This window comes from Dichomitus squalens, assembly GCF_000275845.1.
Source record: "Dichomitus squalens LYAD-421 SS1 unplaced genomic scaffold DICSQscaffold_10, whole genome shotgun sequence".
Taxonomy (NCBI): Eukaryota; Fungi; Basidiomycota; class Agaricomycetes; order Polyporales; family Polyporaceae; genus Dichomitus; species Dichomitus squalens.
This window is the reverse complement of record NW_006766892.1, coordinates 435,506-449,366: the sequence shown is the minus strand read 5'-3', so window position 1 is coordinate 449,366 and position 13,861 is coordinate 435,506. Positions and strand designations below refer to the sequence as shown.

The window sequence follows — 13,861 nt, the reverse complement described above, 5'->3', positions numbered from 1 at the left end:
AACTTCTTGAACGCGCGCACGATGAGGGTGATAGCGCGGTTATGCTGCTTTTCTCTCTGAAATAGACAAATGCCTGAAAGTACCTTTGTCTAGGCCTTCAAGGCGCCCCTTGTGTTGAGGAGTTGGACCATGCAACGAGGGGTGTTTCGGGAGGTGATAGCTCATGTCGGACTCTGGCTAAGCAGACTGTCATCCGAGGACGGTACAACTCTGTGCTGCCTACAGTCGATGAGTATGGACTGAGTGTGCGATTGAGGGAGGTGCCTTGACAGCGAAACCGGCTCTGGTGTCGTCGTGAGATTGTGCCATGTTCAGGAGCGCTTATGCGCCTCTGCCACCGACCACGATGTCCGTCCTCTTTGAGACTTCTCTGGGCGACATAGTCATAGATCTCGAGACGGATGCATGTCCAAAAACCTGCGAGAACTTTCTGAAGCTATGTAAAGTGTACTACTACAACTTGAACGCGTTCTTCAACGGTGAGTTTGCCTTGCCCTACGTGTGCGAGCAGCGTACTGAGTCTATCCGTAGTCTCGAAGGATTTTCTGGCTCAGGTCGGTGATCCCACAGCTACAGGCACTGGAGGCGAGTCCATCTGGTCTTTGATAGCCTCGCAAGGCGGCCCTTCCACCCCGCGTTACTTTACGCCCGAGTTCGTCCCTCGCCTCAAGCATCGGCAACGCGGCACAGTGTCTATGGCCGTAGCCCCAGCTGTTGGTGACGAACACAAGGGCGGCTGCGGAAGCCAATTCTTCATAACAATTGGCGACAACATCGAGTATCTGGACGGAAAGCATGCAGTCTTTGGGCACGTAGTCGAGGGTTTCGAGACCTTGGACAAGCTCAATGATGTGTTTGTGGATCAGGATGGGAGACCTCTGAAGGATGTCAGGATACGGCATGTCGAAATCCTCGGTGAGTTGCCCTCCGGTCCTTTGAGCGCATATACCCATGTGCATCGTGCAGAGGATCCTTTCGAGGACCCCCCTGGTCTAGTAATCCCAGATTCCCCGCCCGTGAAGCCGCCAGACAACTCCACGCGCATTGCAGAAGACGAGGACCCGTTAGAAACTATGCCCGAAGACGAGGCGGAAGAGATTCGGCGCAAAAAAGCAGCACAGGCATCGGCCTTGACGCTGGAGATGGTGGGAGACCTACCCTTCGCTAACGTCCGCCCGCCAGAGAACGTGTTGTTCGTCTGTAAATTGAATCCGGTGACAGGAGATGAGGACTTGGAGCTCATCTTCTCGCGTTTCGGCAAGATCATGAGCTGTCAAGTCATCCGGGACAAGAAGACCGGAGATTCGCTCCAGTACGCATTCATCGAGTTTGACAAGCGTGAAGATGCGGAACAGGTGTGTTGTATCCATAGTACAGCCCTAGCGAAGAGCAGATGCCAACTATGTATCTGTCCGCAGGCATACTTCAAAATGCAAAATGTGTTGGTTGATGACCGCCGAATCTGGGTTGATTTGTGGGTGCTTTGGACGCATCCCTGTGCAGGTACTGACCTCGCTTCTTAGCTCACAATCCGTCGCGAGATTCAACTCGCAATGGTCAAACAACCCGAAGATGGGCCCTCCTCTAGCTCGCGGTGGGCGAGGACGTGCCAGGGGCGGTTTCGGGGGACGCGATGACCTTGAAGAGACACGGAGGTACCGAGATCAGTCCTCGCGTGCAGGTAGCGACTACGGTATGGTCTTTGACGTGCCTGACGGCGAGCGGCGGCATCGCAAGACCCGTAGCCCGAGTCCGCGCCGTCGTGAGCGTTCAACAGAGCGCCCGCGCCGCTCGAGGTCGCCACGTCCACGCCGCCGAGATGACGATCCGGAGCGAGATAGGCGCAGAAGAGGCAGTCGCGATAGGCAACCCAAGGATTCCAGGAATCGATACGAACACAGGCGCTGAGCTTTGGGCCAACATATGACTCCAATTGGGCGTCGTTGTAGGCCCTCTGTACTCTGTACGTCTCATGTATTGCTGTTCCAGTTAGCTGCGCTCGCGCCCAGGGGCGTTGATCATGTATAGCCGGTGGGCGGAGAGTGCGGTGTAACCAATGATCCCTCACAGCGTCAGCCTCTAGCCCATCTCCACAGCCAGCCTCTTCTGTCTTCTGCGACTTCGCCGCCCTCTATTACTTTGAATATATAGGCTGCCCTCATCTCCCGTATCCACGTTTACGTGCTCACTCCTCTACGTGCTCAATCCTCTACCACCATGTCCTCCTGCCTCTTCCACTTTCGTGATGCCGACCTTACTCTGCGCTCAGGCTCATCGCATGGAGAGTATCACGGTCGCCAGAAGACGGTCGACTTTCACATCCACCGTTGCGTCTTGTCAGCCGGATCGCCCTTTTTCGAAGCCATGCTGTCACTGCCACAACCTCCGAACACAGGCAACGAAGCCCTTCCTGTCGTCCCCTTCACCGAGAGCGCGGCGGTCCTGGAGATCCTACTCGCCTACATTTATCCCACACCCGACCCAATTGTGAACACGCTCGACGAGCTGGCGCCCGCACTCGATGCAGCGCGGAAATACGATCTAGCCGTCGCAATCGACGGGCTGCGAAGGCGGCTTGTCGACCCCGTGTTCCTGAAGATGTACCCTTTGCGCGTCTATGCGATCGCGAGCCGCTTCGAGCTGGACGAGGAGGCCGCGGTCGCCGCGAAAGCGACACTATCTACAGGCCTCCATGGCCTTCCCTTACACGAGGATCTGAAGAGCATGACTGCCTATGCGTATCACCGCCTCTTCCTCCTCCACGAGCGCCATGCGCGGGACGCGATCGCCCTCCTCAGCCTTCCGGATGAGATCAAGTGCATGCAATGTAACGGGCGACGCGACAGGATGCACGAGCCGCCGCTGTGGTGGGTGGAGTGGAAGGAGCGAGCACGGGAGGAGCTGCGACTGCGGCCGACGGCGGAGACCATCTGCTCTCTTGGCTTCCTGCAACAGGCTGCCCAGGCGGGGGGCTGCGAGCGGTGCGCCGGGTGCATTCTTGCTTCGTCGTGGTTCTTCGACCAGCTGCGGCGGGACATTGACGCACTGCCGGTTGCCTTGTGAGGGATATGGGCGCGGAGGCTGAGGGGGACGGACATGAACTGCTTCGAGTTCCCGCCGGACGCTGATTTGGTGATACCCCTTGGAATAGCCCTCCAGATTGGGATGGAATTGCTTCATATTAGGTGGAGTTTCAGCTCGAGGGTTCTCATTGACTCGATCTTACGTTACCAGCCATATGGCTACATGTCTGGGAGAGTGGTAGCTGGAACATGGGACATCTGTGTGCCATATACATATCCCTACTCGGCCAGCCCGAGGGAAGGTGCCGGTTGTGGCCGTATACTCTGATCTGATCTAATCTAATCGGTTGGAAGCTCTCTTTGCCGATGAGTCGAGCGACGACTCGTCGAGGCTCTCGCTCTCGATCGCAAGCTCCGTCCAGGATTATCTGGCGTGAGTGAATACCGTTTGATCTCGCTTCATCCACCATCTCCCTCATGGCTTTCTACACGCCCCAGCTCGCTTCCTTCAAAGTCCCCGCAATCGACAATGAGCCCATGGTGCGTACCGCGATTCCCTCCTTATGTCCCACAAGTGTAATCTGACGACCTCTTGTGCAGCGGAGCTATGCTCCTGGCTCTGTCGAACGCAAGGGCCTTGTCGAAGCCCTCGCACAGATGGAGAAGGAGCTCCCTTTCGAGGTGCCTTGTATTGTGAACGGCAAGGAGGTACGCATCTTTCTCGCCGACCTGCTCCTCCTGATCTCTCAACGATCGTCGCCCTTCAGGTCAAGACTGGCAAGCTCGCGAAGCAGCCCCTCCCCGCCGACCACGCAAAGCACCTCTGCACGTACCACGAAGCAGACCAGGCGACGGTTGCCGCTGCTATCGACGGCGCGCTTGCCGCGAAGAAGGAATGGGAATCCCTACCGTGGAATGATCGCGCGGCCATCTTCCTCAAGGCCGCGGACCTTGTGAGCGGAAAATATCGCTACAAGCTCCTGGCGGCGACGATACTGGGCCAGGGCAAGAACGCGTGGCAGGCTGAGATTGATGCAGCAGCCGAGGTATGTGTGCAATGGGGCATCGCGCGCTGGTATACCCTGTGTCTAACCTTGCGGCGGTCCACCATGAGTAGCTATCAGACTTCCTCCGCTTCGGTGTCAAGTACGTCGAGGAACTTTACTCGCAGCAGCCTGTCAAGAACGCGGCGGGCGCGTGGAAGTACGTAGCTTCCCCTTGGAGGATCATCTAGCTTCGTTTTGACATGTCGTATCATTTACAGCCGCATTGAGTACCGTGCACTTGAGGGCTTTGTCCTCGCAGTCTCGCCGTTCAACTTTACTGCGATTGGCGGTAACCTTCCGGGCAGTGAGTGCAATCAGCGCATCTGACTATCATGTATTCATGCTGCCAACCAAAGCTCCCGCTCTTGTCGGTAACACTGTCGTCTGGAAGCCCTCGCCCGCGGCGACGTACTCCAACTACCTCGTCTACAAGGTCTTTGAAGAGGCTGGGGTACCCCCTGGTGTCATTCAGTTCGTCCCTGGTGTTCCGGAGGAAGTCGTTGGCCAGGCGATCGCCAGCCCAGACTTCGCCGCCCTCCACTTCACCGGCAGTACCCTCGTTTTCAAGAAGCTCTGGAAGGACATCGCTCAGAACCTCGACATTTACAAGAGCTATCCCCGCATCGTCGGTGAGACCGGTGGCAAAAACTTCCACCTCGTCCACCCCTCTGCAGAGATCCGGAACGCGGTCACGCAGACCGTCCGTGGGGCATTCGAGTACCAGGGTCAGAAGTGCTCTGCGCTATCGCGTCTCTACGTTGCGTCGTCCGTGTGGAACAACGGCTTCAAGGAGCAGCTCCTTGGGGAAGTCGCGAGTCTCAAGGTTGGTCCTCCGACGGACTTCCAGAACTTTATCGGTCCTGTCATGTGCGTATATGCGCCTTCATGCGAGTGCATGGGACTGACCGATCCGCAGCGGCCGGCCTGCCTTCGACAAGATCATCAGTTACATCAAGAAGGCGAAAGATGCCGGCGGCGAGATCCTCGTTGGTGGTAGCGGTAAGTGAACATATCGAGTGCTCCTGCTGTACGCAAGTGTTAATTCGATCCATCAGGTGACGACTCCAAGGGCTTCTTCGTGCAGCCCACTGTCATCCTGACGAAGGACCCGAAGTCCGTGACGATGGTCGAGGAGATCTTCGGTCCTGTCCTGACCGTCTACGTCTACGAAGATGCGGACTTTGAGAAGACCCTCGAGCTCATCGACACCACCTCGCCCTACGCTCTCACCGGCGCCATGTACGCCTCTCACGTACCCTGTCATTGATTCTGGAACTGACGGACTTCGTGCAGTTTCTCGACGGACCGCAAGGCACTGCTCCAGGCGACCAACGGCCTGCGCAACGCCGCGGGCAACGTGTACTACAACGAGAAATGCACGGGTGCCGTCGTCGGCCAGCAGCCGTTCGGCGGTGCGCGCGCGAGCGGCACGAACGACAAGGCGGGCTCCATCTCGATCTTCTACCGCTTCGTGTCGGCGCGGAGCATCAAGGAGAACTTCGTCGGGCTCGAGGACTACCTGTACCCTTCGAACCTCGTCTAATATGGGGCGCGAACATACCATGGGTGATATCCGCTTGCGGGGCATATAGAAGAAGGGAAATGAGGGAAAAAGGTGTAGTGAAGACCGACCTTGCTGTATCGATTACTACGCATTATATCATTTTCTGTGCAAGTATGTATCCTAGGATGGGAAGAATGTGCGTTTTGAGGTCGGTGCTTTGTTTTATTATTTCACTTGCGGGCCTCACCAACTTCGTGATAACCAGGGCACCTGCCGCTACTACCTTCCTCCGTACGCTTCACTGGCCCTCGAACCGAGCATTGAGGTTCAGAGTACTACGCCCTCCACCTCGGCCGCGGAATAATTATTCCGCAATGCAGGCGTATCCCGAGAAGCGTATTTGTGTTGACATTGGAATGTCTAGGACCTGAATTCTGTTGCTGCAAATACCACGGCTATTGCCCGCCGCCATACATAGGAGGGCGTTGCGCCTCGAAGGCGTCACAATATGCCCCCACCTCGACTCGCACATCAAGGAAGCGCTTGGTGCCCAGAACACTTGTGCACCAGACCACTTGCAGTCTCCGAGCACCCTCCAAGTCGCTGCGATATCTCGGCCTGAGCATACGCCTTCGAAACGCCCCTACTCCGAAGACCTCAATGAACCGCCAGCGCGTTAAGCGGCTGTTCCACGGCTTGCTATCTCCACATTGTACTCGTCATGCCTCACTCCTCCCCACCGCGTTCGTTGCCCTAGCTGCCCAGGATCCGTTAAGGTCAATTTCTTCAGCGGTATGGCTCTTAGCCTACTTGTCTCTGCAGGCTCTGCGTTACACTCCTGCGGCCGTTGTATCGGCGCTGATGGAACACCAGCCGGGTTTAGGTTCGAAACACGGTTGAAATTGCTGGAAGGCCTTCGTACGGCGGTGTCTTCATGGAAGAGAACGCATCGGGTCCAATCCAACCTTACCTATCGTGTCGCCGTCCCGGGCTCTTCATTGGTTGGTCTAAGCAACGAGCATGTTCCTGCCATCCGTCATCACCTTCGTGAAATCTTCTCCGGCTACATGGATGGCCCAGCTCTGAGAACATGCTGTTCATCAACGAGTCGCCGACCACCCAGTGGCACGGTGGCAAGAGGGAGAAGAAACACAGACCGCCTCCGCTAGACTTCAGCATCGCGCCTCGCCTCCAGCAGCGGTCCACGTTCTCGATGGGCCACGATCCGCGTGACCGCCGGGCCCGGTCAGACCACTGTATACTCGTATCGCTGAGGTTCCGATTGTGTCCAACGGGACTGCGGAGATCCAAGAAAAGCTCTATCAACAAGCTGTAGTTATGTGTCCCATTCGAGCCTACAAACACCGCGATGATCAGGCTTCCCCCTTCAATTCTCTTGTCAACGGAAGCAAATGCTCCATGAAACAGAAACCTCGGAACGGTCTGCAAATAAGCCAACCGCGCTGCTGGAGGCTCTCAGTAGCCGCAGCATGCACAAGCTATTGTGCTCGGAACTACGGCGATCCACTCTAACCAAAACAGGATCAGCAACACAGTATACCGAAAGTGTCAGATGTACTGCTCGTTATAAACCTCGGATACTACCAGGCGCCAACACCACATTGTCACTATTTTAGGTCCGCACGTATGGAAGCCAAGTTGACGCAACTCTGATCCTCGGTCATGACATGTACTAAATGCCCCCGGGACTGCATGCATCAGCTAGTATTGTCAACAATTGGAAAATGCGAGGAAGCCTACAATTGCCGGCAGCTCTCGGTGCCGTGTGCCAGGTTAAAAGATTTCTATCTATCGTCCTAGCTGAACGATCCAGCCACCCAATCCCCCAATCTTTCCTCCTCTGCAAAGCAAGACTTCGGAGTAGCTCAGCATGTCGGACGCCTCAGACGTCCAGGCCATCATAGCTGATGCGAGGTATGTCTGAGCTCTGGACGCACGTATATAGAATCTGATCTCATTGCCCAGTGCGAACGACGTTTACAATTATTGCGCCATTGCCGCTCTGAGTGAGTTTCGTTCGATCCCGTCTGTAGCGCGAAATTTTTAACCAGCGGGCCCGCATACACTCTAGCTTTATTTGTGTACGATTACCTCTTGACTTCCGACGGCGAAATTACGCTTTTCTGGATGCCACGCCGAGTCAACGGGGCTACCATACTGTTCCTACTCAATAGAACCATCCCGCTTTCGGTACAGATCCTAGGCTGGGTTCCACGTTCCTGGGGATTCCAGGTATGCTACCCCTCACCGCCTCAATCAGTGCGACGCTCAAGTGCTCTTGCAGAAGTATAGCCTTTCTAATCAAAATGAAGAGTGATCGAATCCTGACGCGCCTTCAGCGCAATTGCACAGGATGTTGCTTACAACGTGCTCTTGGCTTTGCAGTACCTTCCTTGGGCTAGTACGTTACTTGGATAGATATCTGCGGAAGAGCAAGGTCTGAGAAGGATATCCATCGTGCAGCATTCTCAGCACTCAGAACGTATGCCTTGTACGCGGGACAGTACCAATGGGTGATTTCAGCGGTTGTTTTTGCCCTCTCCTCTGTGCCTCTGGTCGTGAACATGGTAGTGAGTACCTCACGGATCATATGCTGTGAATGATTGAGCCTGTGGCTGAGATTCTGTCCGTAGGCCAATCTACATTTCATCATCTACGTGAATGACCCGGTGGAAGGTTTTGGTGTCATTAGCACGCTATCTGAAAGCACGGCGTTGAGGTAAGTGCGCTCTCACTTCCGCCTTCAAAAGTATTGACCTGACGTCAAACATCCAGATGTAGGTTTGGAAGTTCAACCGGGCTTTCTGAGGCGCTCGTCCTAATGCCTTGCATTTGCAGTGACTGAGTTGTCACGATTCTGTCTCATCGGAGCCGACATATTGGTGCTATGCGTTACGTGGTACCGCACGCATGAGATCGTTAGGATGTCCCGGCTTAGCGATACAGCTGGTATACAGACTTTTTCAGGCACTCTTCTCCGCGATGGTGCGTAGTCCGATCAAACACGACATGACTCCGGCACTCATATGCGATTCTTGTACTGGTGCAACAGGAACCTCGTACTTCTTGTGAGTGAGAGGACTCGTCCGCGATTCTCCGGCGACATCAATAATCCAACGACAGGACCCTGGTTGTCTTTAATATCTTGCACGTCACGTTTACTCTGACTTCGGTGAGCTGGGCTCAGGGGATGACGCAGTCTCTTGCTCTGACATCAGGCAGCTTACTAGCGATGCATTCAACGTAACGAGCGTCATACCCCTGTTTGAGGAACCGTGCGTGCCGCCTCTCTGAGCGATCGTGTAACTGGAAACTAAGTAGTTCTATTCGAATCCTCCACAGTTTGATCTCTATCGTGACCTCAAGGTTCCTCATCAACCTGCAGAGAGTTAGAAATACGAACCAACCGTCTTCCAATATGGCATCAGTAGGAGAACTCGAGTTCCAGCCTCAAAGCACGTCGGCAGACATCCACGGGTTCATCGGCTCTCTGGGAGCCCATATGTCGTTCCCAGGGGATGATGGTGACACGCGTGGTGAAGAGTGGGAATAGGTTCCGCGGGTTAGCATGTTGCTTGGCAGGTTTGGGATCACACTTCAGTGCCTCTCGTTTTCTTTTTTTGACGGAGCTGTACCTGTATTACTTTGTGTAAATCCTACTTTGTATCAGCTGAATGACCTCATTCACAACAGCTGTCTCGCCGACATCGACCCTCAAAGACGTCGTTAGCATCACAACAGGACCGTGCCCTCACATGTGCACGCCGTGTGAGCCCTGCTATCACCACTACTATCGCGACCCCAGTGTTCGGACAGATCCTAGTGTTCGGACAAAGGACCATGTCTCCCTCATATCCCACCCGATAAAGCTGCAAGCTGGAAAGTAAGTGCGCGATTTCATTCCAAACAAGCAGAAAAAAGAACCAAATTTATTCACAGAGTCACTGCGGCGATCTTGCAGGAGGAAGTGGTGCAACTCATCCCTATTCAAACTTGATGAGTCTCGCTCCGAGCTCCTCCTCGGGCGCTTCCTTTCATGTTTCTCAGACGTACTCATACACACCCATGATACCCAGGGCTCGATTCTCCGAAGCCTTCACTGGTGCACAAACGGGAGAAACAAGACTTGGCACTCGAGGGGGTGACAGTGCAGCCACATCTTCACTCTCCGACCTGGTTAGGCTGCTCGGCTAAGGCTCATCAAGCTGGAGGACGGACATTCCCGAAGGCCGGCAGGGCTCGGCAAGCGTGACGATTCGTGACCTTCTGCGCGGAGAATCGTCCGAAAACTGGGGTCAGCCCTGTATATCCCCCTCTCTGACACTCATTTCTTCTCCAATTTATCTCATCTTCGGCATGCAGAAAATGAATGTTATCGGAGGATAGGAAGGTACATAGATCAAAGGAATCAAGCGGTGGGCGCCTTGTCGTCCGAACACTGGGGTCGCGATAGTACGGAGCCTTTGCTACCGCAGCCGCTTCGACATCGTCCGACCAATTCGTCAGTGTCCCAAGGGCGCATTGGATCGACTGATCCGAACCCTGCGCATAGGCAAGGAAACGGAGCAAGTGGTGTTCCTTCCCTTACTTATCATTGAATATTGATCATCCGCCCCTATTGGGCGCCTGTGTGGAGACCGGAACTCACCTGCGGACTTGCATGAGCTCGGTCTCTCGTCTGTCTTCTCTGCGCCCTCGTAACCCTTCAAGCTCTCTATTATGTCGTCAAAAACTACGCAGATACGGGCAGAACCCTTCTACACCACTTGCTGAACCGAATCGTACCGCCAGTGCCAAGCTCTTCGAAGATGCAGCCCGGGAGGAGGCAGCGGAGGAGGAAGCCCTCCGTGAATCATCTCTCGTCCAGAGGCTAGAGTCTCAACTTGAAAACTGGACGGGGGACGAGCCGATGGAGCATGCTGTCCTCCGCATGCTCGTCGACAAGTATAAGCCTCTGCGAGGGGGACCTATCAGGACGGCCGACGATAAGCTGAAGAAGGCTCCACCGCAGGTGCGCACTCAGGATGCGCCCCACGAGGTTGCGAGGGGCGACTCTTCTGTAACAAGCTCGAGTACGCAGGAGGAGGCTCCTGTGCGCACATATGTCCCCGGCGAGCCCATACTGCCTGGTATCCCCGGACACCAGCCGTGGCATACGACGTTCACCGTCCCGTCTCATGCGACGTCCAGCGTCCGCTATGGGAGTATCCCTCCGCCCAAGCCTGCCTCTTCGCCTCTGCCGTTGGACGACAAGGCCAAGAGGAAGGAGATGGAGAAACGGAAACGATTGCAGCAGGGCATGAGGCTGTCGCAGGCGAGAGAGTCCACCCTGGACTACCGTCTGGGTATCAAGGGCAGCGCCGCAGACCAGTTCAGGCGGCCGAACCCTGTCTCGCTCAAGGGCTGGGCCAACCTGGTCGAAGACCGAATAGAGGTGCGCGCTATCGTCATCCCGTAGCTCCACGCAGTAGTTTGAAGCCAACGACGATTATGCACAGAGAGCCTGCCAGGCGGGGCACATCAAGAACATCAAGGGCCGCGGTGCACCCATCGCGCGCACCACGGAAGACAAGAACCCGTTCATCGGCCGCGAAGAGTTCCTCATGAACCGCATCGTCCAGCGCCAGGGTGCCGCCCCGCCCTGGGTCGAGGTCCAAGGCGAGCTCGAGACTGCCGTGCGCACGTTCCGCGAGGTCGTCAAGCAGTCGTGGACGCGGCGCGCGCTCCGCACGCTGACGCACACGCACCCCGCGGAGCTCCTGCCCAAGCTCACGCTCGCGGACGTCGCGGCCATGCGCGACGAGGAGTGGGAGGAGAAAGAGCGCGGGTACCACGAGACGGCGCTCGAGGAGGTGAACGCGCTCGTGCGGAAGTACAACGGGCTCGCGCCGTATGCGGTCCGGAGGGCGTACTACATGCGCAGCGCGGAGCTGGAGAGGGTGTACCAGGAGGCTGGTGAGGATATTTTGAGGGGGCTGGAGGAGAGGGCGCGGCAGGCTTTGAAGGGGAGGACGAATAGAAGACCTGGGTTCAGTGGAGATGAGGAAGAGGTAGGTGGAGGAGGGGCGGGCGGTCCGGGTGGAGGCCCTGTACGATTGAGGGACATGTTCAGAGACGTGATGAACGCTATCCGAGGACGATAGTGCCAGCACGGGCTGTGGACTGGATGCACGTACCCTATCATCGATTCTGGAACTGACGGACTTTGTGCAGTTTCTCGACGGACCGCAAGGCACTGCTCCAGGCGACCAACGGCCTGCGCAACGCCGCGGGCAACGTGTACTACAACGAGAAATGCACGGGTGCCGTCGTCGGCCAGCAGCCGTTCGGCGGTGCGCGCGCGAGCGGCACGAACGACAAGGCGGGCTCCATCTCGATCTTCTACCGCTTCGTGTCGGCGCGGAGCATCAAGGAGAACTTCGTCGGGCTCGAGGACTACCTGTACCCTTCGAACCTCGTCTAATATGGGGCGCGAACATACCATGGGTGATATCCGCTTGCGGGGCATATAGAAGAAGGGAAATGAGGGAAAAAGGTGTAGTGAAGACCGACCTTGCTGTATCCATTACTACGCATTATATCATTTTCTGTGCGAATACGTATTCCAGGACTCTAGCCGAGATGGTTTTGCGTTTTAAGGTTAGTACTTTGAATTGAGTACTTCACTTGCGAGTCTTATAAATACCGCAATATACAGTGTATATGCTCATTTTTCTCATGGCTGAGCTGCTTCGCATGCAGCTCCGGCGGTTGATGCTACGTCTCCGCGGCTCTTACCCAGCTATTGCTCAAGTCGTGCATCGAGCTCCAGAGTACTATGCCCGCCTCCTCAGCAGTGCATCCCGGGCAGTCAATTTGCATCGGCATCGGTGGTTTGCCCAACACCTGGTCGCGACTGCTAAAACAACCACGGCTACCACCCACGGCAGTACACAGGAACGCGGTCTGTATGGCTATATAGTTTCTTTACGCTGCATCTCACACTCCATACCCCTATGCGGTTGTTGCATCGGCGCTAATGTAAGATCCGCCGGAGTTCGAACCTTCGTAAGGCAGTGTTTTCCTGCAGGAGAACCCACCGGGTCTAGTCCAAACTTCCCCGCGGTGTCGCTGTCCCGGGCCCTTCGTTGGTCGGTATAGACAACGAGCATCTTCTGTCATCCGTCATCATCTTCGTGAAATCTTCTTCGGCTGCATTCTGGACCACACAGATTGGAAAACGACTGGATATATGTATCGCTGAGGTTTAGAAAATGTCGAACGAAACTGCGATGATCCGAGCAATGTCCAATAATCTGCTGTATCGTCTTCAGCGGTGCGTCCCATTAGACCATACCACCACCGCAATGACAAGGCTTGACAGCGTGGATCCTCGAAACAGTTTGTTAGCCCATTCGGCGTTACCAGGGGCCCTCTACAGCGGTAGCGTGCGCAAGCTATTGCTCGGAAACACCGCGATTCACTCAATTGGAAACAGTGCCGCTGTTCTGGGCTCGCATGAATCCGAAGTAAAGTATAGGTGACATACAATGGTCGTAGATATTCGGTCAACTTCGGTGACGTGCGCTTCTCGTCCTTAGAACCGGATGCATCTGCCAATCCGTCAACAGATAACATGTGCGGGGAAGTGTATGATTGACGGCAGCTTTTGGTACCCTGCGGGTTAGAAGATAAGTGGGACCGCTTTCCGTCGTCCAAGCTGAACGAGCCGGCCACCAATCCCTCAACCTTGCCTCCTCTGCAAGGCAAGACTTCGGAGTAGCTTAGCATGTCTGACGCCTCAGACGTCCAGGCCATCATAGCCGATGCGAGGTATGTCTGAGCTTCGGACGCATGCATATAGTATCTAATATCAGTGCTCAGTGCGAACGACGTTTACAATTATTGCGCCATTGCCGCTCTCAGTGCGTTTCTTGTCGATCACGTCTGCAGCGCGAACTTTTTTCACCAGCGGACTCGCATACGCTATCCAGCGGTATTTGTGTACGATTACCTCTTGACTTCCGACAGCGAAATTACGCTTTTCTGGATGCCACACCGAGTCAACGGAGCTTCCATACTGTTCCTACTCAACCGATACATCCCGCTTTCGGTACAGATCCTAGGCTGGGTTCCACGTCCTCCGGGATTCCAGGTATGTTATCCCTCACCACATTGCTGCGAGCTATGCTCAGATAGTCTTGCAGAGGTACAGTCTTTCTGATCAAGACGAAGAGCTCCTGTATCCTGACGGGCCTTTAGCGCAGTCACAGAGGATATTGCATATA

General features: G+C 55.4%; 3 protein-coding genes across 3 annotated transcripts; all 3 read left to right on the top strand.

Moving 5' to 3' along the window:
- Window positions 1-337: 337 nt before the first annotated feature.
- DICSQDRAFT_85000 (cyclophilin-like protein) lies at window positions 338-3,379 on the top strand. The gene is made up of 5 exons (XM_007364910.1): window positions 338-479; window positions 532-915; window positions 967-1,355; window positions 1,419-1,474; window positions 1,524-3,379. The coding sequence occupies exons 1-5, from the start codon at window positions 347-349 to the stop codon at window positions 1,906-1,908; spliced, it is 1,347 nt and encodes a 448-aa protein (XP_007364972.1). The 5' UTR covers window positions 338-346; the 3' UTR covers window positions 1,909-3,379.
- A 107-nt stretch (window positions 3,380-3,486) lies between these two features.
- DICSQDRAFT_135846 (delta-1-pyrroline-5-carboxylate dehydrogenase) lies at window positions 3,487-6,215 on the top strand. The gene is made up of 10 exons (XM_007364909.1): window positions 3,487-3,563; window positions 3,624-3,731; window positions 3,791-4,069; window positions 4,141-4,226; window positions 4,288-4,373; window positions 4,426-4,936; window positions 4,986-5,068; window positions 5,125-5,308; window positions 5,363-5,781; window positions 5,839-6,215. Exons 1-9 carry the CDS (start codon window positions 3,501-3,503, stop codon window positions 5,610-5,612), a joined length of 1,650 nt encoding a protein of 549 aa, XP_007364971.1. The 5' UTR covers window positions 3,487-3,500; the 3' UTR covers window positions 5,613-5,781; window positions 5,839-6,215.
- Window positions 6,216-7,464: 1,249 nt separating this feature from the next.
- DICSQDRAFT_169290 (uncharacterized protein) lies at window positions 7,465-12,057 on the top strand (the record flags this gene model as incomplete). The annotated part of the gene is made up of 7 exons (XM_007364908.1): window positions 7,465-7,508; window positions 7,560-7,600; window positions 8,118-8,164; window positions 8,228-8,313; window positions 10,386-11,028; window positions 11,093-11,736; window positions 11,808-12,057. The coding sequence occupies 7 exons, from the start codon at window positions 7,465-7,467 to the stop codon at window positions 12,055-12,057; spliced, it is 1,755 nt and encodes a 584-aa protein (XP_007364970.1).
- Between the last annotated feature and the right edge of the window lie 1,804 nt (window positions 12,058-13,861).

What these genes read in the sequence shown, in the direction of transcription:
- DICSQDRAFT_135846 (XM_007364909.1), top strand. Translation starts at nt 3,501, where the DNA reads ATGGCTTTCTACACGCCCCAGCTCGCTTCCTTCAAAGTCCCCGCAATC. An exon ending in GTATTGTGAACGGCAAGGAG is followed by an intron (nt 3,732 to 3,790) that starts GTACGCATCTTT and finishes GTCGCCCTTCAG; the next exon opens with GTCAAGACTGGCAAGCTCGC. An exon ending in AACTTTATCGGTCCTGTCAT is followed by an intron (nt 4,937 to 4,985) that starts GTGCGTATATGC and finishes ACCGATCCGCAG; the next exon opens with CGGCCGGCCTGCCTTCGACA.
- DICSQDRAFT_85000 (XM_007364910.1), top strand. Translation starts at nt 347, where the DNA reads ATGTCCGTCCTCTTTGAGACTTCTCTGGGCGACATAGTCATAGATCTC. An exon ending in CTTGAACGCGTTCTTCAACG is followed by an intron (nt 480 to 531) that starts GTGAGTTTGCCT and finishes GTCTATCCGTAG; the next exon opens with TCTCGAAGGATTTTCTGGCT. An exon ending in AGCGTGAAGATGCGGAACAG is followed by an intron (nt 1,356 to 1,418) that starts GTGTGTTGTATC and finishes ATCTGTCCGCAG; the next exon opens with GCATACTTCAAAATGCAAAA.